The sequence below is a fragment of the Myotis daubentonii genome, chromosome 3, assembly GCF_963259705.1.
Source record: "Myotis daubentonii chromosome 3, mMyoDau2.1, whole genome shotgun sequence".
Lineage (NCBI taxonomy): Eukaryota > Metazoa > Chordata > Mammalia > Chiroptera > Vespertilionidae > Myotis > Myotis daubentonii.
The window spans coordinates 196,891,869-196,918,694 of NC_081842.1; the positions used below are offsets into that span (position 1 = coordinate 196,891,869).

At 41.2% G+C, this 26,826-nt stretch overlaps 1 protein-coding gene and 2 pseudogenes across 9 annotated transcripts in view; 2 read left to right on the plus strand and 1 right to left on the minus strand.

Moving 5' to 3' along the window:
* The window catches only part of KIAA0319L (KIAA0319 like), a 127,170-nt gene that overhangs the window by 75,558 nt on the left and 24,786 nt on the right, over window positions 1-26,826 (plus strand). For all 9 annotated transcript variants that reach the window (XM_059690241.1, XM_059690234.1, XM_059690235.1 and 6 more), the window contains 6 exons: window positions 11,924-12,170; window positions 15,244-15,345; window positions 17,892-17,989; window positions 22,131-22,218; window positions 23,425-23,517; window positions 25,250-25,382. In XM_059690241.1, coding sequence (XP_059546224.1) covers window positions 11,924-12,170; window positions 15,244-15,345; window positions 17,892-17,989; window positions 22,131-22,218; window positions 23,425-23,517; window positions 25,250-25,382 — 761 coding nt within the window. The remainder of the gene's footprint in view (window positions 1-11,923; window positions 12,171-15,243; window positions 15,346-17,891; window positions 17,990-22,130; window positions 22,219-23,424; window positions 23,518-25,249; window positions 25,383-26,826) is intronic.
* On the minus strand, window positions 160-1,258 carry LOC132229521 (phosphoglycerate mutase 1-like; annotated as a pseudogene).
* On the plus strand, window positions 2,618-4,418 carry LOC132229522 (acyl-CoA 6-desaturase-like; annotated as a pseudogene).

Sequence of the window (26,826 nt, forward strand, 5' to 3'; positions counted from 1 at the left end):
CTGGAGCCAGCTTTTCTGGGGTCAAGGAGGAAATGTTTGAATCACCATGCAATCATCTTCCACTGGAATGATGTAGAGCCCCTGTCAGTTCACCTGACTTACAGAATAGTCCAATACTGCTTTTGGGAACAAAAACAGGCTCTCTTGCCTCTCCTTATTGGTGATGCCTTAACATGGATCCTCCCTATCCCCATACTCTCAAGCAGGTCTTTAGTAATAAACAAAACACTAGCAAAAAAAATAAAAAAAGGAGTTATTCTTCTGGACTCTCTTAGATAAGAGTCTCCCTCGGCTTGGACTGAGGACCCATGCCCCACAGGTGCCATCAACTAGATTGCATGAAGGGAGTGGGTGCAGGAGACAAAATGGCTAAAACAAAATTGGGAGCCACCTGTCCCCATCTGCAGGTACAACCTAAGATGCCTATACATGTGGTCAGTGTGACATGTGCACCGAAGAGATGCAGAGGAAATGGGATGGGAGGGAGGGTGTCCTTGGGAAAGTCATCTGCCTACTCGCCTTCACTTGGCCTTGCCCTGGGCAGCCACAGCTTCCATAGCTTTATGCACTGTCTCTTCATCCCCAGGAACTGCATGGGCTTGATGGGCATCAAGTTCTTGTCCAGTTCATAGACAATGGGAATACCAGTCGGCAGGTACAGCTCCATGATAGCCTCTTCAGAAAGACCCTCCAGATGTTTGACAATGCCCCAAAGGCTGTTGCCATGGGCTGCAATCAGTACCCATTTCCCCTCCTTGATCTAGGGCACTATTTCTTCATTGCAAAAGGACAGAGCTCTGGCAGTAGTGTCCTTCAGATTCTCATAGGAGGGTAGCTGATCTTCAGTAAGGTCTACATACCTGCAATCCTTACTGATATTGCTGTAAAAGGGATGATTGGGCTCCATTGGGATATCATAAGAGTGCCTCAGGATCTTTACCTGGGCCTCGCCATGCTTGGCAGCAGTTTCTGCTTTATTAAGGCCTGTGAGACCCCCATAGTGCCACTCACTGAGACTCCAAGTCCTCACTACAGGCAGCCACATGTAGTCAATGGCATCCAGCACTCCCCAGAGGGTCCTAATTGCTTTCTTTTGCACTGAGGTGAAGCAGATGTCAAACTCATAGCCGGCATCTCACAGCACCTGCCCGGCCACACTTCACCTCCTTGTGCCCTACCAGGTTCAGCCACTGAAGCAGTGCTCTAGGTTCCATGTGCTCTCCCCATGCCGGATCAGCACCAGCTTGTAGGCGGCCATAGTGGAAGTTTTGAGTGCAGTGCAGACTGAGGCTCGCTGAGACGGCCTGGCCCCAGCCCCCCAAAAGTGTTTATTCTTTAATCTTGGTAATGCTTTGAGCAAGTACAGTGGGAGTCTTGTAGCTTTCTTCCTGGGGTTTCTTCCATCTGTCTCTACCTCCATCACTCCAGCTCACGTGACAAGAAATATCCTTTTGGCTGTGTGAGCAGTATCATGGTGGTCAGTGAAAGCACCAGCTAAAACACTAGTCAGGAGAACTCAAGGAAACCAAAATCGCATCTAATGGTCTCATGGATTGTGGGTTTATTTGTTTGTTTGTTTTAATGTACAGTGGGGCCTTGACTTACGAGTGTCCCGACTAACGAGTTTTTTGAGATACCAACTGTCTCTCCGCCGATTTTTTGCATTGAGTTGATAGAGTAATTTGAGTTAACGAGCTCGGTCTCGGAACGAATTAAACTCGTAAGTCAAGGCCCCACTGTATATGTTTTATTGATTTCAGAGAGGGAGCGAGAGATAGAAACATCAATGATGAGAGAGAATCATTGATTGGCTGCTTCCTGCACGCCCCCACTGGGGATTGAGCCTGCAACCCAGGCGTGTGCCTTTTACCAGAATCGAACCCGGGACCCTTCAGTCTGCAGGCTGATGCTCTATCCACTGAGCCAAACTGGCTAGGGCAGTAGTTCTCAACCTTCTGGCCCTTTAAATACAGTTCCTCATGTTGTGACCCAACCATAAAATTATTTTCGTTGCTCCTTCATAACTGTCATGTTGCTACTATTATGAATCATAATGTAAATATCTGATATGCAGGATGGTCTTAGGTGACCCCTGTGAAAGGGTCGTTCGACCGCCAAAGGGGTCACAACCCACAGGTTGAGAGCTGCTGGGCTAGGGCTTATGGATCGTGTTTTTGAAGTGAGCCTACCTGGTCTGCAGAATGATGAATTTGCATTTAGAAAATTCAAGCTAATTACTAAGGATATTCATGGCAAAAACGGCCTGATTAATTTCCTGTGGATGGCTCTTACCTGTGACAAAATGTACTTGCTTCACCCCTAGAGTGCCAGGGAGTGCGATCGCGCTCCTTCTGTCTTTTGCTAAAAGTGCCGGGAGCACTATCAAAGCTTTGAAATGGTGTCCAGTTCTAAGTCTGCTTTTATTAGTGATGATGATATTGCTAAATATGTCAATGTGGTAAAGGTTTCCTTAAGTTTTTGAATATGTAACTTCATTTACTTGCGATTCATAATTTTTTTCCTAAACTGCTGTAAAATCAGCAAATAAGCCTTGGCAATTTTAGCATAGTTCCTAGGATATTGGTTGGCACTCAAAGGGCTCATGGGCAAAAAATGGCAGACCATGATTGAAGCTCATGTTGATGTCAAGACTACCGATGGTTATTTCCTTCTATTCTGTGTGGGTTTTATTAAAAAAAAGCATCAGATTTGGAAGACCTCCTGTGCTCAGCATCAACAGGTCCACCAAATCTAGAAGATGATGGAAATCATGACCCAAGAGGTGCAGACAAGGACTTTGAAAGAGGTGGTCAATAAATTGATTCTAGATAGTATTGGAAAAGACATAGAAAACACTTGCCATTCTAATTATTTGATCCGTGATGTTTTTGTTAGAAAAATTAAGAACTTGGGCAACTGAGGCCTCAGTACATGAGGGATCCTGGTCAATAAGCAACATGGGGAAGGAGAGGAACCAGGGTGAGGGGGCCACCAAGCACAAGGCACTGATGCCCACCTTCAGCTGGGAGGAAATTCAGAAGCACAATCTTGTGCACCAAGTGGCTCATCATCGACCACAAGGTCTACAACATCACCAAATGGTCCAGCTGGCACCCGCAGAGGCCACCAGGTCATTGGGCACTACACAGGGGAAGATGCTACAGATGCCTTCTGCACCTTCACCGTGACCTTGATTTTGTGTGCGAGTTCATGAAGCCCCTGCTGATTGGTGAGCTGGCAACAGAGGAACCCAGCCAGGACCAGGGCAAGAACTCCCAGATCACTGAGGACTTCCAGGCCCTGAAGAAGACTGCTGAGGACATGACCTATTCAAGAGCAACCATCTTTTTCTTCCTCCTCCTCCTGGCCCACATCATCATCATGGAGAGCATCGCTTGGTTCACCATCTTTTACTTCGGCAATGGCTGGATCCCAACCGTCATCACACCCTTTGTCCTTGCTACCTCTCAGGCCCAAGCTGGCTGGCTGCAACATGATTACAGCCACCTCTCTGTCTGAAAGAAGTCCATGTAGAACCACATCATCCATAAGTTCATCATTGGCCACTTAAAGGGTGCCTCTCCCAACTGGTGAGGCATCACACCAAATCCAACATTTTTCAGAAGGATCCAGATGTGAACATGCTGCGCATGTTCATCCTGGGTGAATGGCAGCCCATTGAATATGACAAGAAGAAGCTGAAATACCTGCCCTACAACCACTAGCATGAGTACTTCTTTCTGATTGGGCCGGGCCTTAGCCAGTTTGGCTCAGTGGATAGAGCATTGGCCTGTGGACTGAAGGGTCCCGAGTTCGATTCTCGTCAAGAGCACATGCCCAGGTTGTGGGCTTGATCCCCAGAAGGGGCATGCAGAAGGCAGCTGATCAATGATTCTCTCTCATCACTGATGTTTCTATCTCTCCCTCTCCCTTCCTCTCTGAAATCAATAAAAAAAATCCTATCTAATAAAAGCGTAATATGCAAATAGACTCATGAACTAGGAGGTCCCGGTTCAGTTCCTGGTCAGGGCACATGCCTGGGTTTCGGGCTTGATCCCCAGTAGGGAGCATGCAGGAGGCATCTGATCAGTGATTCTCTCTCATCATTGATGTTTCTACCTCTCTTCCTTTCCCTTCTTCTCTGAAATAAAAAATATATTTAAAAAGAGAGTCACGGAAGGGCTAAGATAAGCTCTCTACATATCTCTAGCTGACTGAGAAACTATCTGCATGTTCAAGAGAGACCCAAGAGAGCCTGATAAAAAGCAAAAATCAAGGGAGAGCCCTAACTGGTTTGGCTCAGTGGATAGAGCGTTGGCCTGTGGACTAAAGGGTCCCAGGTTTGATTCCGGTCAAGGGCATGTACCTTGGTTGCGGGCACATCCCCAGTAGGAGGTGTGCAGGAGGCAGCTGATCAATGTTTCTAGCTCTCTATCCCTCTCCCTTCCCTCTCCCTTCCTCTCTGTAAAAAAATTTTAAAAAAATCAATCCTATCTAATAAAAGAGAAACATGGTAATTGGTGTACTACCGCTACCCTTCCCATTGGCTAATCAGCAAGATATGCAAATTAACTGTCAGCCAAGATGGCAACCGGCAGCCAGGCAGCTTGAAACTAACATGAGGCTTGCTTGCTTCAGTGACGGAGGACTCCAACGTTCCCTGCCTGCCACTGCAGGCCTCTGAGCCTGCAGTTTCAAACATTGTAACAAATATAGACGCTAAACAAAACCCCAGAAACCAGCTTTCAGAGATACAGAGTTTCGATTATAGAACCGAAACAAACCAGATACCTGTTTTCAGCAGCTGAGGCCTCAGAGCTGGAGCCAAGCCTCAGAGCTAAAGCTGGCCCAGAATAAAAAAGAAAAAAGAAAAAAGGAGCAGTTGGGAGCATCAGTCCCAGCCTGAAAACAGCCCTCAGCCCCTCACCCAGACTGGCCAGGCACCCCAGTGGGGACCCCCACCCTGAAGGGTGTGTGACCAGCTGCAAACAGCCATCATCCCCTCATCCAGGCTGGCCAGGCACCCCAGTGAGGACCCCCACCCTGATCCAGGACACCCTTCAGGGCAAACCAGCTCGCCCCCACCCATGCACCAGGCCTCTATTCTATATAGTAAAAGGGTAATATGCCTCCCAGCACTGGGATCAGCGGAGCTGAGAGGCTTCCCGACACCGGGATCAGTGTGACAGGGGGCAGCGCCCAAACCCCCTGATCGCCCTGTGGCTCTGTGTGTGACAGGGGGCGGGGCCACAACCTCCCTATCGGCCCTGCTCTGTTCATGACAGGTGAAGGCGCCCCAACCCCCCAATCGGCCCTACCTTGAGCGTGACTGAGGGTGGCATCGCAGCCTCCCAATCTGCCCTGCTCTGTGCATGACAGGGGGCGGCGCCCCAACTCCCCAATCGGCCCTGCTCTGAGCCCAACTAGGGGCTGCACCTAGGGATTGGGCCTGCCCTCTGCCACCCGGGAGCAGTCCTAAGCCAGCAGGTCGTTATCTCCCAAGGGGTCTCAGACTGCGAGAGGGCACAGGCCGGGCTGAGGGACCCCCCGCCCCCCCCCCCCCCAGTGCACAAATTTTTGTGCACCGGGCCTCTAGTAAAATATATTAAAAAAAACAACTAGGGAGATTTAAGAATTGGCTGAAATTTTGAATGCATGCCTCTAGCAATACACAGATGGATTAGTTAGAGCAGTGGTTCGCAACCTTGGCTGCACATTAGAATCACCTGGAAATCTTTTTAAAATCTTGATTTCTGGGCCTCATCCTCCGGAAATTCTATTTCTTTGTTATGGGGTGAGGCCACAACATTAGTAACAAAGAAACAGAATTTCCGGAGGATAATGCCCAGAAGTCAGGATTTTAAAAAGATTCCCAGGTGATTCTAATGTGCAGCCAAGGTTGAGAACCACTGAGTTAGAGGGTGAAGCTTTATGAGCTTCAGGTGTTTGACCTCTACCAAAACCATTGGCTGACTGCTAAACTATGCAGATACTTAAGGTGATACCTAGAAACCCAGGCTAAAGTAAAAATAAGAATTAAAAAGAAAACTGAGCAGAGACATCAATGGAATCATACTGTGTGTGTGTGTAAGAGAGGGAGAGGGGAGAGAGAGAGAGAGAGATAGTTTAAGTACAGGGAAGTTACTAAAAATAACAGCCCTTCAGAAAAATAAAACAGAATCCAGAGTTGCTACAGTATGTTATCTAAAATTTCTAGTTTGTAACCAGATGTTATAAGACATGCAAAAAAGTATCAAGAAAGTGTGACCCATGCTCAGGGGAAAAATAATAATCAACATAAATAAATTCTGAGTGGACTCACCTGTTAGACTTAGCAAACACTTCAAAGGAACTGTTAAAATATGTTTAAAAATTAAAAGAATCTGTGCTCAAAGACTTAAAGGAAAATGAGATAATAATTACACAACAAAGAATGGTTCTAACCACTTTTTTTTTCTAACCACTTTTATTTAGCATTGTACTGGAGGTCCTAGCCAATGTGATAATGCAAGAAAGTGAAAGAAATACAATTTGGAAATGAAGAAAAAAACTGCCTTTATTCACAGATGAAATAATCATGTACCTAGAACAATTCCAGTGGATGTACATAAAAGCTACTGGAATTAAGTGAATTTGGCAAGGTTGCAGGAATATAAGATCAATATACAAAAATCAATTGTGTTTATATATTAGCAATGAATAATTGAGAATTAAAGTTTTAAAATGTATTATAACATCCAAAAAACATGAAATAGTTTTATAGAAAACTATAAAACATTGCTGAGAGAAAATAAAGAATTAAATAAATGGAGAGAGATATACCATTGTAATGGGTTAAATAGTGTTCCTCCCAAAATCATGTACACCTAAAGCCTCAGTATATGTCTTTATTTGGAACCAGGTTTTTTGTAGGTATAATTTGTTAAGGATCTTGAGATGTAATCATCCTGTATTTAGAGTGTGCCCTAAATCGAGTGACTGGCATCTTTATAAGAAAAAGGAGAGGGAAATTTGGACCCACAGAGACACAAGAAAGAAGGCCAGGTGAAAATGGAGACAGAGATTGGAATTATGTTGCCAGAAGCTAAAGAATGCTAAGAGCCTCTGGGAGCTGGAAGAGGCACAGAGGGAGATTTCAGAGGGAATGTGGCCATGCTTTTTGTACTGTAGAGCTCGGGAAGTATGTCTCAGCGCTGCAGCTGATGCAATGGTGTGAGCACACTCCACCATGACATGCTTCCTCGGCACACCAGGAAGTAGCAACGCCTGCCTCAACGAACTCCTAGAGCCACGTGCACAGTACCCCAGCCTTTCAGCTATTGGTCGCCTGTAGCAACGTGTCTCCCTCTGATTGGTCCCCTCATGCTATATATACCCCTGTAGTTCCACAATAAAACGGATCTGCGTCACCGAACCTGGTCTCCGGAGTTGTGTATGCAGACACGTTAGCGCGTTGGGGCTCTGTTGTCCTCACCCCCGAGGGACCCCCTGCGTCACTAGCCTTTGTACTTCTAGCCTTTACCAGTAGGAGAGAATAAATTTCTGTTGTTTTAACTCACCAAGTTTGTGGTAACTTGTTCTGGCAGCCCTAAGAAACTAATACAGTCATGTTCATGTTCATGGGTTGGGAATGATTAAAATTATTTGAAAATGAACAATAAAATTGGAGGGCTTAAATTATCTAACATTAAGACTTACTATAAAGCTACAGTAATCAAAACAGTGGTATTAGTATAAACTAAATCAATGAAACAGAATAGAATCCAGAAATAGACTCATACAAATAAGGTCAGTTGATGTGCCAAGGCAATTCAGTGGGGAAAGAATACTGTTTTCAGTACACGGTATCAGAATAATTGGATAATGGTAAGGAAAAACATGAACCTTGACCCTTACCTCACATCACACATAAAAAATAAGCTTAAAATGGAAGATAGACCTAAATTTAAGAGTGAAAACCATAAAACTTGTAGAAGAAAACACAGGAGAACATTTTTGTGATCTTGAATGAATGAATGAGTCACTAAAAGCATAAAACAAAAAAGAAAAAATGATAAACGAGTTCATCAAGATTATAAACGTTTGTTATTTAAAAGATGCTACCAAGATATATGAAAAGTCAAGCTACAATCTGGGAAAACATATTTACAAATTAATTGCCGAACAAAGGACTTATTTGTGGGATATATAAAGAGTTCTTTATAACTCAGTTAGAAAACTAATATTATGAACAGATTGTCCAAAGAAGTTATACAGATGTCCAACAAATATATGAAAAGATGCTCAACATCATTAATCATTAGGAAAATGCAAATTAAAACCACAATAAGATGCTACTATATACCTTAATAATGGCTAAAATTAAAAAGACTTCCTGCCCTGCCGAGTGCTAGGTTGGTGGAGCATTCTATGAACCAAGGGGTTGCCAGTTCCATTCCCAATCAGGGCATGTGCCTAGGTCAGTGATGGCGAACCTATGACACGCGTGTCAGAGGTGACATGCAAACTCATTTTTTTTGGTTGATTTTTCTTTGTTAAATGGCATTTAAATATATAAAATAAATATCAAAAATATAAGTCTTTGTTTTGCTATGGTTGCAAATATCAAAAAATTTCTATATGTGACACGGCACCAGAGTTAGGGTTTTTCAAAATGCTGACACGCCGAGCTCAAAAGGTTCTCCATCACTGGCCTAGGTTGTGGATTTGATCCCTGGTCAGGGTACATGCAGAGGACGGCCGATCAGTGTTTCTCTCTCACATTGATGTTTCTCTCTCTCTTTCTTCCTCTTTCTAAGCATGTCCTCTGGTGAGGATTACAATTTTAAAAAGACTTCCTACACCAAATTTTGGCAAGGTTGTAGAAAACTGGAATGCTCACACTGGTGGCAGGACAATATAATGATACAAAACTTTGGAAAATTGTTTGGCAGTTGTGGTTTTTTTTTTTTTTAATCAAAAGGTATATCTTCCATATGACCAGGTAGTCTACTCATAGGTATTTATCCAAGAGAAAATAAAGGATGTGTTCACACAAAGCCTTATAGAGGAATATTTATAACAGTTCAATTTGTAGTAGCCAAAAACTGGAATCCAATCCATTGTTCATCTGTTGGTGAATGAATCAGACAGAATGCTACTTAGCAGTCATAAGAATTATTAATACACATAGCAACATGGGTAAAGAGCAAAATAATTTTGCTGAGTGAAAGAAGCTATACTGTGTGATTCCATTTATCTAAAAATCTAGGAAATGCAAACTAATCTATAGTGACAGGAAGCAGATCAGTGGTTGTTTGGGGAAGAGGGAGGGAAGGGAAGGGGTTACAAAAGAGCATAAGGAATCTTTGGATGTGATGGATATGTTCATTATCCTATTGTGGTGATGGCCTCATAGGTGTACACACATGTCAAAATTTACCTAATTGTAGACTTTAAATATGTTCAGTTTATTGTGTCTCAGTTATACCTTACTAAAGTTGTAAAAAAATGAACAAAGATTTAAATAAACTTAACCAAAGAACATATATGACTGGCCAATAAACACATGAAAATATGTTCAACCTCATTAGTCATTAGGAAACTGCAAAATAAGTCATAGTGAAATACCATTGGAGTAACAAAAAATAAAAAGATGAATTCCTGCCCTAACCGGTTTGGCTCAGTGGATAGAGCATCGGCCTGCGGACTGAAAGGTCCCAGGTTCGATTCTGGCTAAGGGCATGTACTGTACCTTGGTTTCAGGCACAGATTGATGTTTCTGTCTCATCGATGTTTCTAACTCTCTATCCCTCTCCCTTCCTCTCTTTGAAAAATCAATAAAATATGTTTTAAAAAAAAAAGATGAATTCCAAATATTGGTGAAGTTGTAGAGCAACTAGAACTCTCATACATTTTTGGGTGGAAATGCAAAATGGTACAGCCACTTTGTATAACAGTTCACTGTTTCTTATAAAGTTAAACGTAACACTTATATGTAACTAGCAATACATACTTATAAATATTTACCCAAAATAAATCAAAACATGTTTACAGAAACATTTGTATTGAAATATTAATAACACCTTTGTTTATAAGAACTGAAAACGACTTAAATCTATGAATAGATGAATGGATAAGTACATTTTGATATCTCTATAATGGTATATTACTTAGTAATAAAAAGGAATGAACTACTGATATGCACAATTATTGCTGAATCTTTAAAACATGTTGCATGAGCCCTAACCGGTTTGGCTCAGCGGATAGAGCATTGGCCTGCGGACTCAAGGGTCCCGGGTTCGATTCTGGTCAAGGGCATGTACCTTGGTTGCGGGCACATCCCCAGTGGGGAGTGTGCAGGAGGCAGCTGATTGATGTTTCTCTCTCATCGATGTTTCTAACTCTCTATCCCTCTCCCTTCCTCTCTATAAAAAAATCAATAAAATATATTTAAAAAAAAAAAACATGTTGCATGAAAATAGCCAAAAACAAAAATAGTATTTATAAGATTTTTTAAAAATATGAAATATAAGAAAGCCAAACTAGTAAAAGGTGACAGAAAACAAATCAGTGGCTGCCTGAGCCTAAATTGAGGCAGGAATTTGCTGCAGAGGGGCAAAAACCAACTTTTGGGGCTGATAGAAATGTTCTCTCTTGATTACAGTTACATGGGTGTATATGCTTTTCAAAACTCATTGACCTATACACTTTAAATGTGTGCTGTTGATTTTATGTAAATTATACTTCAGTTAAGTTGATTTTTTAAAAAATCCATACCACCACCTTTGTTTAGGCACTCATCATTTCTCATTTGGATGAACACAGTACTCTCCTAAGTAGTATTCCGGCAGTTGTCTTCTTTAAACTCATATACTGGGCAGCAACCTGAATGATCCATTTAAAACAAAGCTGAACGTGTCACTTCCCTGCATACAACCCTTTAATTGCTCACCCTTAACTGGCTCATTAAAATACCATATTCTGTCTTCTTTAGTCGGACCCTTGACTATCTTTTTGGCTCATTTTCCATTACTTCCTGCCTTTCTTTTTGCTTATGATTCTCAGTTCCCAATACACACCATGTTAACCTCATTTCTTGTACCTGTACTCATCTCTCACCTTAAGTTTTTGTCTAGTTTTACCTTTTAAAACTCAGCTCAGGACTCTCCTCCTCCAGATACCATGCATGCATGCATGTATGTATGTATGTATTTATTTTTTTTATTGATTTCAGAGAGGAAGGGAGAGGGAGAGATAGATAGAAACATCATTGATGAGAAAGAATCATTGATCAGTTGTCTCCTGCACATCCCACACTGGAGATCGAGCCCTCAATCTGGGCATGTGTCCTGACTGGAGAATTGAATTGTGACTTCCTGGTTTGTAGGTCAATGCTCAACCACTGAGCCTCACCGGCTGAGCCAGCGAGCCTTTATTTTAAACATCCTTCTTTACATGTTCCCTTTCAGAGTTAAATGCTCTCAGATTATGATTCTTTGGTTCATCATAACTTTTATAAATATATTTACCATTTTGGCTTACTATGTTTTAAGTTCTCTCTCCCCCGCTAGATTGTGCACTTTTGACTACAGTGATTATGTTATATTTATATTTTGGATCCAGAAGGTCTGTTTCATAATAGGTACTTAATAAGTATATGTAGAAAAATTGAGTATAAATGTTAAGTGAGAAAAGAAGATAAAAGTACTATACATAGTATGATTATTACTATTTTGTTGTAAGCAAAACTCTTTGCATAGAAAAAAGACTAGGAAGATTTATATCATCATTTTAACACTTTAGTTTGGATGATGAGATTAGTTTCTTTAATATTTTTGACAGCTTTACATTAAAAACATTTAATGTGCAATTTTATGAGACATAACCTAAAACACAGGCTGTATAACTTTGCCTACTCAATTGAATTTTTGCATTTCTTTAGGTCCACAAGGCAGTTACAATTTCCAATCCCTTAACCACAGATCTGGCTGGGGAGATTCCTGTTTGGTCAAAGACTGTATCAGTCCAACCTGAGACGTCAGAGGATCTGGGTACTACGTCTAGCACTCAGCAAGTAAAAAACCCTGCGATAACCCAGATTGCTATCCCTCTGCCAGTGACTCCCTCCTACAGTTATGCTACCCCTACCCCACACACCTCTTTCCAGAGCACCTCTGCACCATTTCCAGGTGAGGCCCTTTGCTTCTGCCCGTGGAGATAGGATGGGAAAGTAGAACATTTGATCGAAATGTTCCCTTTTAGTGGAAAGAAAGGAGGGAAGCATTCCTTTTAATTCTGTAGGTTAGAGAAAAAATAATCCTGTAAGTATCCCTGTAATCATAGGATTGGAGGCTCTCAGTCCTTTTCTCAACAGGCCCCAACCTATGGGAGTTTATGAAGCTCATTTTCTCAGAGACAGATTCCACTGTGCCTGGGACTTAAAGGCATAACATTCAATTAAGTAATGTTCAAGGAATCAAGCAAGCAGAGGCCACTGGGAAGAAACAGTTGGATCTGTGCACCTATTTGCCTTCTGTATAGCTGAGTGTAGGCCAGATATTTATCTCTGATTTTGACAGCATCTTTATTTTTTTAAAGCAACCCATAGGAAGATTTATACTTAGAATATTGCCTGAACAAGTCTGTGCTTCATGAATGCTGCTCTAAGGTATTATCAGGAAATGGTTAATCAAGGAAACCAAGTTGATCTTCAACTCCCAAAAAAGTCAAAAGGGTGAAGCAAAGCCAGTAAAAATGATTCTTTGCCAAATTTTAATTTCCAAGGGTCTTTTTAAATTGTAAATAATGTAAAAATTTGGGTTTAATCCTGTGGCACTAAAGTAACCTTTTTATTCAGACAAAATGCCTGTCATTTTTGGTATAATTGTGAAAGGTTTGGGCCGTATTGCATTTTTGTCCATTATACTTTATCTTAGCATAGCGATTTCTTTCTTTTCTTTTTTCGAGAGTCACTTCAGAGAATTCTATTTCCACCTCCTGGGGTGTCTAACTGGTGAAGCTTCCATATTGGAGATTTTATTTCTCCCAATGCATGCAGTGTTCCCAAGCAGACAGATAAATTTCAAATTTCATATTTGTCTAGGAAGCTTTCTCACGTTTAGTCTTGAAATGTAGGTGGACTAGCCAGTTATTTGTTTTAAGCTCTCTAGTTCTAAGGTCCCATACCAAATGAACAATTATTGGCAGAGAAATAAGATTAATATAATCAGTGTTTCTCAACAGCCTGTAAATATTTTGGGCTGTTACAACTATGGAGAAGGGGGTGCTGCTGACATCTGGTGGGTAGAGGCCAGCGATCCTGCTAGACATCTTAGAATACAAGGACACAATTTTTCCCACAACAAAGAATTATCTGGTCCAAAGTGTCAAAGTTGAGAAATCCTAACATCTATGAAATAGCTGGTGAATGGTATAAAAGACAGTATATAGCTATTAACTGATGTGGTGTTCAAAAAATGCTAAAGTAGTTCAAGAAGAAGATCAGTTTGAACTGAAATGGTCTGGGAAAATTTCTTGGAGAGAAGAGTGGCTTTGAACTAAAAGCAAAGTACTGTATTTAGAATAAAGAAAACTCACACCCCAGTTGAATTCCCAAAGAGTAGACTTCAATACCCTGACTGTGTGGCTTAGTTGTTTGACTGTTGTCCCGTGCACAGAAAGGTCACTAGTTTGATTCCTGTTCGGGGCACAATACCCAGGTTGTGGGTTCAACCCCAGTTGAGGTGCAACTAATCCATGTTTCTCTCTGACATTGATGTTTCTCTCCCTTTCCCTCACCCTTCCTCTCTCTCTAAAATAAATACTTTTTTTTTTAAAGAGTAGACTTCAATGGGAACACAAGACAGAAAATGAATATAACTAGAGACAGAATTGGGTAGAAAGCATGAGATGGTATAATTAGAGGATAATGATTCTCTAGTACCAGGTTATGAATTTGGCCTTAAACATGGTGGGGTGGGCATCTTGAGTAGGAGAGTAACATGGTGGGTGAATATTTTAGAAAAACTAATGATGGTGGGTATTTTAGGAAAACAGAATGGATTAGAGTGGGGAGAGCTAACAGAAGGAAGAATAGTGAAGATTCTTGCAAGTTGGAATGGAAGTAAGTCTGGCTTTGTGATTGACACATGCTTTTCTTCTAGAAACTTCATATCTGTTTTTTAATTGACTTGAGAGAGAGAAAGAAATATTGATTTGTTGTCCCACTTATTTATGCATTCATTGATTGATTCTTGCATGTGCCCTGACCGGGGATTGAACCCACAAGCTTGGAGTATCAGGATGATGTGCCAATCAACTGAGCTACCTGGCCAGGGCCTTCATATATGTATTTTTTTTAATATATATTTTATTGATTTTCCACAGAGAGGAAGGGAGAGGGATAGAGAGTTAGAAACATCAATGAGAGAGAAACATTGATCAGCTGCCTCCTGCACACCCCCTATTGGGGACGTGCTTGCAACCAAGGTACATGCCCTTGACTGGAATCGAACCTGGGACCCTTCAGTCCGCAGGCCGACACTCTATCCACTGAGCCAAACCGGTTAGGGCCATATATGTATTTTATTTAGAAAATTATTTATCAGCGTGAAGATGATTCTTGAAACAGTTAAGCTGTGTTTATTGAGCTCTATACAAACAGAGCTTAAAGGTAGACCACAGTTAAAATACAGTGTAGAAAAACTTAGAGAAAAGAAGAAAAGTAGAAGAATATGGTGTCGTGATAGCAACGTTTAAATATATAGAGGCAGTCAGCAGTATTAGATGCCACGGAAGTGAAGGATGAGGGTGGAGAAAGCTGTTTGATCTGCCAAGAAGCAGTTTGTTAATGGCCTCAAAAGATCCTGTTCAGTGGAAAAGTGGAGGCAGAATCAAATTTCAGGCAATTAGAGTGGATAAATAATGAAGATATGAAGGCAGTAGCTGAATATTGTTTATCAAAGAAATTTGGCCACGGAAGGATAGAAATGAGATAGCTTGGGTCTGATTTCTTTTTGTTTTTTAATATATATTTTTATTGATTTCAGAGAGGAAGGGAGAGGGAGAGGGAGATGAGAGAGAATCATTGATTGGCTGCCTCCTACACGCTCCCCACTGGGGACCGAGCCAGTAACCGGGGCATGTGCCCTGACCAGGAATTGAACCATGACCTCCTGGTTCATAGGTCGATGCTCAACCATTGAGCCACACTGGCTGAGCGAGTCTAATTTCTTATCTCTTGTATATTTTCTTTGTTTGCAGTTATAAAGAAACTGGTCATATCTGCTGGAGAGAATGTCCAGATTACCCTGCCTAAGAATGCAGTCCAGTTAAATGCATATGTTCTCCAAGAGCCACTTGAAGGTAGTAAAACATCCCCTTACATTTGGGTAATGTTTTAATTTATAATGAAATGTTTTAATTTATAATGTCTTAATTTATAATCTACATATCTTAACTCATTTACTCACTGCATCAATCCTATGAGAATAGGATATAGCATGCATGTGCACAAATATATATGTGATACGTGCTACTGTAAATTTGTTACTTAAAAAAAAAAAGACAGGTCCAATATAATATATAAAACTCAAATTTATAAAATACATAAATTAAGGGATGATTAATTCATTGTTTAAGAAAACTTTTATAATATGAACATCACTTTCACCTTTGAAATGTACATTAATATACCAAGATTTGACTTCACATACATATTCTCTTAAGACTATGACATGAAGTGAACACACTGTGATGGAAAATGATTGCATTGGGTCTATATTACTGTCATTTATAAGATTAGTCAAGTAGAATGCCATACTCGATTCAGGAAGAGGTACTTCCATTTTAGGTATACACATTTCCAGTACAGTACTTCTACTTTCTGGGCCTCATATCAAATCCAGAACCTAAATGCCCTCCCTCTCTGTTGTATATTTCTGTCCTCAAATTGAGTTTTCTTTGTCAATTCATTCCACCTTCCTCTAGAGAAGTTTTTTGTATTTTTTTTATCCTCACCCAAAGTTATACTTACTGACTTTAGAGAGAGGGGAAAGGAGGGAGTGAGGGAGGAGAGAGAGAAACATCAATGTGAGCGTGAACATCTATCGGTTGCCTTCCCACAACCTTTCAGTGTACAGGATCATGCTCCAACCAAATGAGCCACACCAGCCAGAGTAAAGAAGCTTTTTTCTCTCCTCCTCTGGTGCTAAGATGAATGGGTTTGATGGTCTTTGAAGGTGATGGTGAGGAAAGAACTGCCTTGAGCTGCCATTGCTTCCACTCTTTGGTGAAAGATATGCTAGGCTGTACTGTATTTTCTTTTCTAACCTCTGTTTGCATGTACATTTCTGTGGGTTAATATTGCCTTGTATTTCAGTATTCTAAAGCACATCAGTTCAGAAAGAGATTCTTTTCAACTCTCCATTCCCCAGGTTCTTCAGCCTTTAATCAGATAAAGTGGATGTTTCAAACTTTCAAAGGGTGGGGACAGTGAGGGTAGGACCAGCTATGCCTGCTCGTCATCCCCCTTCTGTGGCAGCCCCTGACGCATCTCTAAAGATCCCTTCAGGGTTTGGAGGCACAGTTTTGAAAACCACTGCCCTAAATTATTAAAACCAGCAATCTGTCTAACAGACCTATACTTAGTCATTCCTACCCTTGGATAAATTTCTGGCTGTAAGGAATAATTCATCCCCTGAGCTTTTCTGTCCTAGGATTATTGTCCTTTTTGGAAATTTGTGTTGTTAGCCACATATATTATAAAATTGTCAGTTCCCAAACTAGTGTGGGTCTAGTTTCTGTGTAGAAAAATATGTTCAACTACAGTTGAAAGAAATGTCATCTCCTATACCAATTCTACTTCTACTGCTTCCTCCCTGCTCCTTACCTAGCCCAGCTTCTCCGTGCACATTTGTGTGGGCTGACAACTGGCCAAAAGAAAACTAGTGTTTTGGAGAGGAAGGTGGAATAATAGATCTTGTATCTCGGGCTTATAAAAGAATATCTGGTCTTAAGATGAAGGCTATCTTAGAATTAAGTTCTATGTGTTAACTTTAACTTTTGAACTTGTGAAATAAGAAAAAGATGAGCATTCTCTGCTAAGCATTTGAGATTTCTTATGTTTCCTTTTATTTTTTACTTTGGGGTGTAACTTAAACTAAACCTTCCTACCAAATCCCACTTTTTCCTAGCCAGACATCCATTTTGTTCCCCAAAATTTAAGACCACTTTAACTGGGGATGGATTCCATTTAGATAATGGCATTCTATCTTTGCCTTACCCAGTCATATAGTCTGAGCTACAAATGAGGACCATTTAATGCTTCATTTGATCTTAATTAACTTCAGTGGGGCTGTTTAAGTGGGCCATCCTCTGCCATCTTCTGCAGTGTTATTTCGCTCAGCTGGAATGAAGCAGCTCTTTTAACTCACCAGGGTGTGGTGACCTCAGTGAGTCGAGCATTGTTAGCATTCTGTAAAAAGCTATTTTTGAAACATGTTATTTAGAAGTTATTGCTTTCCTTTGTTGCAAAAGAAATTTTACAAGAAAATGGCCTTTGTTTCCAATGAGTTCATCTGTAGTGGCTGGTAGGGCATGCATTTTCTTTGGCATGCCACACCAAGAGAAACCTGGTATTTTGGGGGAGGGTTGGTCCTGAGTAGGGTGGATATGAGGCAGTATTGAGCATTGCTGGGAGAAAGTGGAAGAATCCCTGACTATGGCTGAGTTAGCATAACATACCCTTTTTTTCAACAGAATGTTTGGTTTCCCTATAGGTTTTGGAGTGAAATCTTAAAAACTAAGATCTTGTCAAGGTTTAGAAGAGATTTGTTATTGGCAGGCTGTGTGGCTGTCCTCTTTGTGTGTAGGTGTGTGTTTTGATGATTTTTGTAACTGTCCTTCCATAGGAGAAACCTACACCTACGACTGGCAGCTGATTACTCATCCTAAAGACTACAGTGGAGAAATGGAAGGGAAACATTCTCAGATCCTCAAACTATCCAAGGTGAATTCATATCCTGTTATTTGCAGGACCGGGTTAGAGGTGTTGACCATTTAAAACAGTTTATAATATAGAATTTTTTCTGTCAACACTTAAGTTGGAAATAATGTTTCAGAAGTGAATCCTTCAAAAATCTTGACTGGCTGACATCCAGTATTTGTTAGTATGTGATTCTCAAATTTTCATTTATGATGAAAAGACTGTATAAGCATGGTGGTGATAGCTTTTGAGTGCAAACGTATGCTCAACTGCTTTTAAGGGTAACATAAGAATTTTAGAATTTGGTAAATAAGGTAAGCTATTTGTGGCCACGTGACTGTAAATTGGCTCAGTCATTTTTTTTAGACTCACTGTAGTTATTAAGAGCCATAGAATTTACATATTCTTTAGTCAAGCAATTAACTTCCTTCCTTCCTTACTCCCTTCCTTCTTTTCTTTCTTCCTTCCTTAACACCTGTTTATTGTACACTAGTTATGTGGCAGGCATTGTTACCAGTGAGTTAATTTGCCAGAGATACTGACTGAAGACAAGTAATTATAACATGGGATTCACTAGGTCAGTGTAGGGGATGTTGAAACCCTAGAAAGTCAAAGTAGATTTTTTAGAGTTTGTCTAGTTGGGTCATGAAAGGTTTCTAACTTAACTGGATAAAGGGTACAGTGATAATACTATAAGCAGGGGAGGTAATATGTCCACTGGGCCAAATATTAGACAGAAAATGTGGGGAAAAGAATTATATGTGGTTCAGCCTTACTAGACCCTGTGGTATGAAAAGAGCAGTGGCACAAGTAAGTTGGGGAGATACAGAGGCCAGATTGCACAGAGCCTTTGTAAGGACTTTGAATCTTGTCCAGAGGGAACATGAGCCTTTGAAAGATTTCAAGCAAGAGAAAGACATGTTCATATTTTCAGTTTGGAAAGATCACCCTGACCACAGATTAGAGGAGATAAGACTCAAACCAGGAAGACCATTGAGGAATCTGTTGACAAATGTAGGTGTGAAATGATAATAGCTTGAGTAAAAAAAACCTAAATAAATAAAAATTTAAAACCACTATTGAGTTCATACCATATGCTAGAAACAGTACTTTTATGTAATTATTTTAATATTCATAACACCCCCAAGATGTAGATATTAATATATGTTTTATAAATTGTAAAATAAAAAAATTGGAAAAATAAAGTGGTTTGGTCAAAGTTTACAGAACTATTAAATGGTACTTTTGAACAGGAACTTTCTGTCTCTAAAGCCCTCCCCGCAGTGCCTTTAACAACTGTGCTATGATGAATGGTTAAAAACTAAGGTGATGGCAGTGTGAATGGAGAAGTGATTGGATTGGAGAAATATTATGAGGTTGACTTGATGATAAGACTTGATGATCAATTAATTGGGTGAAGGTATTGAAGAAAAGTCTAGGATAATTCTAGCCTTTGACTTAGGCATGTTGGTGGATATTGGTGTGAATATGGTGATATTCACTGAAATGAGCACAGAAAGAGGAACAGGTTTATAAGAGATTTGTAGATGATTAATTTATTTTTGAACAGAGTGAGTTTGAGATACCTGTGAAACATTTGAGTGCAGGTGTCCAACAAAGGGTAAGGGATTGGAGATCTGGGCTAGAGAGATAAATTTACACACCAACTTCAAATAGATGACAATTGAAGCCATGGTAATAGATGAGATCATCCAGAGAGTGTAGAATGAAGAAATAAATGGTCTGTGATTGGAATGTTAGGGAACACCATCATTAAGGGAAAGAGGAAATTGAAGAAAATGAGGAGTGGGCAGGGAAGTGAAAGCCAGGGAAGGGAGAGCATTACAAAAAGAAGGAAGTGGTCAAAAATGCTATATGCAGTCAGTTAGCATTTATCCAAAGAAGGTAATTCAAAGGATGTCATAATAATCTACACTAATAAAAGAGAAAAATGGTAATTGGCATACGGCGCTACCCTTTTCATTGGCTAATCAGGGCTATATGCAAATTAACTGCCAACTAAGATTGGCAGTTAACTGCCAACTAAGATTGGCAGTAAACTGCCAACAAGATGGCAGTTAATTTGCATATGTAGGCACAATGCAGGGAAGCGGAAGGGAAAGCAGGAAGAAGCCCCCTGCCACTGACAGTGATCGGAAACCCAGGGGGGAGCTAAGAGCTGGGGGGCAGGGCAAAGGCAGCCCTGGGGCCGCCTTTGCCCTGCCCCCCAGCCATGATCGGAGAATCAGGTGCCTTTTCCGCCCTGGCCAGTGATAGCAGGAAGTAGGGGTGGAGCCAGCAATGGGAGCTGGGCACGGTCGAAGCTGGCAGTCCCGGGAGCTAGGGGTCCCTTGCCTGGGCCTAAAGCGAAGCCCACGATCTCGGGGCCGCTGCAGCTGCGGGTCCCCGCTGCCCGGGCCGGACGCCTCAGCCAGAGGCGTTAGGCCTGGGCAGGGGCAGAGCCTGCTACCGCGGGGAGCTGGGGGTCCCCTGCCCAGGCCTGACATCTCTGCCGGAGGCCTCAGGACTGGTCAAGGGGCCAATCCAGTAATTGGTGATCGGAGGGTGATGAGGGTCAACTCCTCTGGCCGAGGCATCAGGCCTGGGCGGGGGGCTGGGAGGTCCCCTGCCCAGGCCTGATGCCTGGGCCAGAGGCATCAGGCCTGGGTGGGGGGCAGAGCCGGGGATTGGGGGGATATGATGGTCCCCTTGCCCAGGCCTGAAGCCTGGGTCAGAGGCATCAGGCTTGGGCGGGGGATGGAGCAAGCGATCAGAGGGAGATGGGGGTCCCCTGCCCAGGCATGATTCCTGGGCCAGAGGCCTCAGGCCTGGGCGGGGGCCAGAGCCAGTGATCGGGGGGAGATGCGGGTCCCCTGTCCAAGCCTGACACCTCTGGCGGAGGCGTCAGGCCTGGGCAAGGGGCCGATCAGGCGATCGGAGGGTGATGGGGGTCTATGCCTGAGGGCTCCCAGTATGTGAGAGGGGGCAGGCTGGGCTGAGGGACACCCCCCACCCCACACACACACACCCAGTGCACGAATTTCGTGCACCGGGCCCCTAGTCCTATATAAGAGAGGAATATGCTAATTAGCCATTACACCCTGAGGCATAACGACCAAGCCTGTCACAACCACACCATGGATCAGCAGGAGGGTGGACTAGCGAGGTACAAGCGGGCTGCGGAGAGCTACAGGAGGGGGCAGGGCAGCAAGCTATGAGCGGGGAGGGAGGAGGGAAAGGGAAGAGGGGGGTGGTGGCAGCAGGTGGAGAGCTACAGGAGGGCGGCAAGGGCACGGATTCATGCACAGGGCTACTAGTAGATTATAATAGTAAAAATTTGGAAACAATTCAAATAGCCAGCAATGTGGAATGCTTATGTGAATTATGGCACATTTATTCATATACTTCTTTGCAGCCATTAAAGTGACTATTAAAAAGATTATTATAATGGGAAAAGTGTTTATGCTAAATGAATGGAAGAAAGAACAATAAAACGTTTGATTCACACTTTGATTTTTAGCTAGACTCTGAATACCATTGATATACAAGTTCCTTGAAGGCAGGGATCTTATTTATCTCCAAATCCCAGGCCTAGGACAATAACTGGTACATAATTGGTTCTCAGTAAATGTTTGTTGAATTGGATGGACTGTTTAAAACTATTGTTTTGTGCGGTTAAGGATTGGGAGGAAATAAGAGATATAGGATTAATTGATGTGTTAGGACAGTGGGATTTGGGTGGTTATTTTTTCTTTTATATTATGTTTATACAGTTAGCGAAAGTCAGTAGGGAAAAATAGTCAGATATTTGGGAGCTATTTAGTATTTTTACAAAATGTTTTTCTTTGCAGAGATGATTGTTTTAATTTCATAACGCTGAGAAGCGGGATGGTAGGGCCCTTAATGTTTTTCTTAAAAGAAAATGGGAGTACAGAGATATTGAAATCCCTTCTGTTGTTCCAGAGTCAGCTAGTAATAAGATTCACATTAAAGGCTATGGTTTTTTAGTTTATAATTCATTTAGTTTAGTTTCATCTCTTTGGTTAGTTTACTTTCTCCATTTTGAAAACAGTGCAAGAATCACGGGAAAGTTCACATATGTGTGATTTTAAGTATAATTGCTCCTCTTTATGGTTGACCATAAGATTTTCTGTCCTTTTTGCAGCTCACTCAAGGCCTATATGAATTCAAAGTGATTGTAGATGGTCAGAATTCCCATGGGGAAGGCTGTGTGAACGTGACGGTAAAGCCAGGTATGTTTCTCAGCCCTGACTGTGCCTCCATTGCTCCCTCTGAGGATTCCCAAGGAGAGGGAAATTTGATTTTAGGGGATTTTAATTTCCATTTTTTAAAAAAAATACATTTATTGGGCAATTCCTAATTCAATGTAGAAAAAGATATAGGGTGGCAAAGTATATACTTTGGTTTTAGTTGGAACACTTCGCTGGGCAGGGAAATGTTAGCCACATGACCTACAGTGCGGTATGGCACTGAGCAATAGCCCGTCTGCCTGAGAACTACTTCTCCAGTGGGCCATGCTGAGAGAGGACCATGTGTGGTAATTAAGAGATACAAGAAAGCCAGGAACCTAGGAAAAGTATGTAGGAGAACCAGCCAAGTCGCTGGCCCTTTCTGATCTCTTTCCAGAAATGTGGGTCTTTGTACACAGTCTTCCTCACAGAATCCCTGCCATTTCTCCTTCACGTTGGACACCAAATTCCATTATTCTTTTTAAGTGATCAGTAGATTACAGTGTGATAGCAAGGTATCTTGTTTTGCATTTTCAGAGATATTTGGGGGAAATTGGCAAAGTGGTCCAGACATTGGCACAAATTCTTAATACTATTCTCTGTCTTTGTTAGTAATAGATTTTCTTTTAATTCCTTTGATTTTATAGCCAAGGTAATACTTTCTCTTTCTTAAAAATGTGTTTAGCATAAAGACCATTTGATCATTTCTCAATGAAAAGGCCACTGGGCTCTCAGTCATTCAGGTGGGCTAGAGTGAGTGGTTTGTGACCTTTCAAACACTCTGGCCTACTCACCTCCCACATAGTCAGCTCCCAGGTGGTTGAGAAATTACTCATCTTTTCAGCACAGTTGTGGCAGGGATAGTTTGCTTTCCAACGCCTTTATTGCACACATTTTATTGGTTGTCCACCTCTGGTCAGCTTGCCTGAAAGCAGTCACTTGCTACTTTAGTACTTTTCACAAACTAGATAGCACATGAGCATTGAAAGAATGCACAGGGCGTGGTCTTAAGAAAAGTCAGGCTTGCAAGAGGCTTAAACACTCCTGGGTGTCTTATGTTAGAATGCCAACCTTGTGACTTATACATTTGACGATGCTTCAGATGCACATTAGGTATTGGAAACATTTATAATCCACCCAGAGGTGGCCTGCTCTTCTTATAATTTACAAAGCCCCTCTTTTAATTCCTTCTGGGTCATTTTCTTGCAGAGCCCCGTAAAAATCAGCCTCCTGTTGCCATTGTGTCACCACAGTTCCAGGAGATTTCTCTGCCAACCACTTCTACAGTCATTGATGGCAGCCGTGAGTATTTACTGGGCACGATGTTTTAGAAGAGCATTCACTGGATACTCTGGTCAAAGATTTGGACCAGCATTCTGCTTAGGCTTCTTGACCACAATATGGGAAGACCAACCATCTGAAGCAACTGATAAGGAAGTAAAAACCAGACAGACCCTATTTAAAACCCCCATGTGGCTTCTTTGAAGTAACATTTCTATTCTGAGATGGTAAGAAAGTGGGATTATGCATGCATTTAGCATTATTTTAGTTGAAATTTTCTGGTTTTCAAATTTTCTTAGATGGAGTTGCCATTCTCAGTTATGGAAACAACACTCTTTCCTATCATGGCAAGATGAGCAACTGAGAGTCTTAACTGAGGAGCTCTCATCCAGCCGTCACTGCCTAACAAGATTCTCAGCCTTCTCCTGGAGACTCACACAACCCTGCTGGGCTCCCTAACATTGTCTCTTCAGAGGACAGGAGAGGGTCTCTGGGTCTTTGCCATTGATCCTGGCTATGTGTGTGTAGGAGGTTTCAGGCCTATCATCTCACCAATATTTGCTTGGTTTCTCTTGAAACCCATTAAGGCCCTGTTACCCTGACTATCTTGGCAGAGGTAGCCACTGCTTTAGCAGAGGACTCTCTAGCAGTGTTAGACATTTCATGTGGATAGTTCTGACAAGAGGAGGCTAGAAGAATCGCAGGCCAAGAGGTAAGAGACAGGACAGGAAGAGGCACTTGGGAGAGTGGTAGAAAGATTCATATAGTACCATTTCATTTTATATTTTTGAATAGGTCAAAGTTAAATAATATGTAAAGGTACAGGGCAAAAGAATCTCTACCATCCCTGTCATCCAACTATCCAGTTTTTCTGCAGACAAGCAATGGTATTACTTTATGTATCTTTCCAAAGATATCTTATGCATAGATAAGAAGATGCATGTACAGTCTTTATGATAAAACAGTATGTACACTGTTATGTACAATGCCTGTTTCTATATGTTGGATAATTTTTCTGAATCAATATGTGAAATACTTTATTCTTTTTTTCTTTTAACAATTACATAGCCTTCCATTATATGGATGTACAATTTCATTGTTTGAATATATACTTATTTTCAGTCAATCTCTACTGATGACCATTTAGATTATTTCTGGTCTTTCACTATTACAAATAATGTTACTGTGAATAATCTTGTAAGTATGATGATGAACACATATGTAAGGATATCTGTAGGATAAATTCCTAGAAGAGGAATGCAGGGAAAAGGGTAAATTTTGCCAAATTGCTCTTTACTGTGGTTGTATCAATTTATGCTTCCACCATGACTTAAGAAAGTTCGTCTTTCTCCACACCTTTACCCATTTATGTGTCATGAAACTTTGGTCTTTACCAATCTGATAGGTTTAAAAATGGTATCTCAAGTGAAATTTAAATTTGCATTTCCTTTAAGTGAGGTTGAGTATCTTTTCATGCATTTAAGAATTTTTTATTTTCCTTTTCTTATTCAGTAACTTTTTAACCAGAGTTGCCTGTGTTGGAGTCCTTGGAAAACTATGCAGTGGAATAGTCATAGAGAGACAGAATGACCCAATATTCATAGGGAAGAAATAATCTGGAGAGATAGCCTGTAATTTCATGAAGTTTCCCTAGCCTCAAATCTCTATAGGTAGTTGCCCTGGTTTGTGTAAACTGAGTAAGTGCTGAGACCAGGCGCTCTCATGTTGTAACCGATGTTTCTTTATGATCAAGAAAGCACTGATGATGATAAAATCGTCAGGTACCATTGGGAAGAACTAAAGGGACCTCTGAGAGAAGAGAAGATTTCTGAAGATACGGCCATATTAAAACTAAGTAAGCTCGTCCCTGGGAACTACACTTTCAGGTAAATTTAGGATCCTTCAAGTTTACCATTGGCCTTTATTTTCCTTATATGGGTTCTACATTCTTAAAGGAGTAACTCTGACAGATACCAATTTAATTGTAGAGTGGTTGAAAATATAGCCTGTGGTTCCATTGATTCTTTGAGCCCTGAAGTTAATTGTGGTCACAACACAAATAACTTTTTAGGGCAAAAGCCCTTGCATAATAGATTAGGATCCACCACAGTTAGTCCTGTTCAAAGTCTTATCTGGCAGTTCTCCAGACATTTTTAGGATTTCTGTCATTAAGTGAAAGGACCCGTCTTTCTTTGCCTTTTCTCAGGAATAATCTAGCATGAACCTACTATCATCTTGTCTTTTCCCTATGGGAAATTCTTCTTCAATTTATATCTCAAAACCTTTACTTTTTAAAAATATATTTTTTTTATTGATTTCAGAGAGGAAGAGCTAGGGAGATAGAAACATCAATGATGTGAGAGGATCATTGATTGACTGCCTCCTGCAGGCCCCACATTGGGGATGGAGCCTGCAATCTGAGCATGTGCCCTGACCAGGAATCGAACCGTGACCTCCTGGTTAATAGGTCGATACTTTTGACACTTTTTGTGGTTTATTTGAATATGAGTTGTAGGATCTTTCTCTATTAGGGCTTTTTGGAGAATTTTATTCAAAGACAGTCCTTTTGGGAACTAGTTTCAACATTCTAGAATATGATTAATAAGAGTGTGAGGCTGACTCTAGAGTAATCCTCCTTATATTTGCACAATTCCTTGTATGTTACAAAGTACTGTATCATCCAAACACCATATGTACATGATATTGTCCTCATTTTATATCTGAGAAAAATGAGGCTCAGTGTATTTACTAAACTGCACTGAATTGCAGATTTTCTAACCTCCATGTCAGGGCTCATTCTACTCTGTTCCTTGACTTGACCCATATGTATTTTGTTTGCTTCCTAGAATGCTTTTCTCAGTGTGTTGGAGTTCTGCCTATCCTTAGGGACCTACAGTTTTCTGTGAGGCTCTCTTAGATTCCTCCAGAGAGGAGAGAAGGTTGCACTCAGTGCCCTTATGTGGCGCCTACCACGGTGCAGCAGCTTATTCTTGGGTGTTTGTGTCCCCACCAGATCTGATATTAATCAAGTTTTAGACACTACCATAGACATAGTGATGAATATTGTAGCACAACACCTACGATATAAATGCATATGCAGGTTCTGACTTAGCATCACTGTCACTGACTCAAGACTTCAGGAGAATGAAAGGTAGTTGCCATTTAACAAGGTTGAAGCCTTTTCATTGGCTTAAAATGGCAAAGTGAATTGATTTTTCTTAGATTTCTAATATAGGAATTTTAACATTCATGGGATTTAATCTGGGCTAGGTTGATGTTTTGAAAAATAACTACTGGGTTTTGAACCCTTACTATGTGTTTAGTACTGTT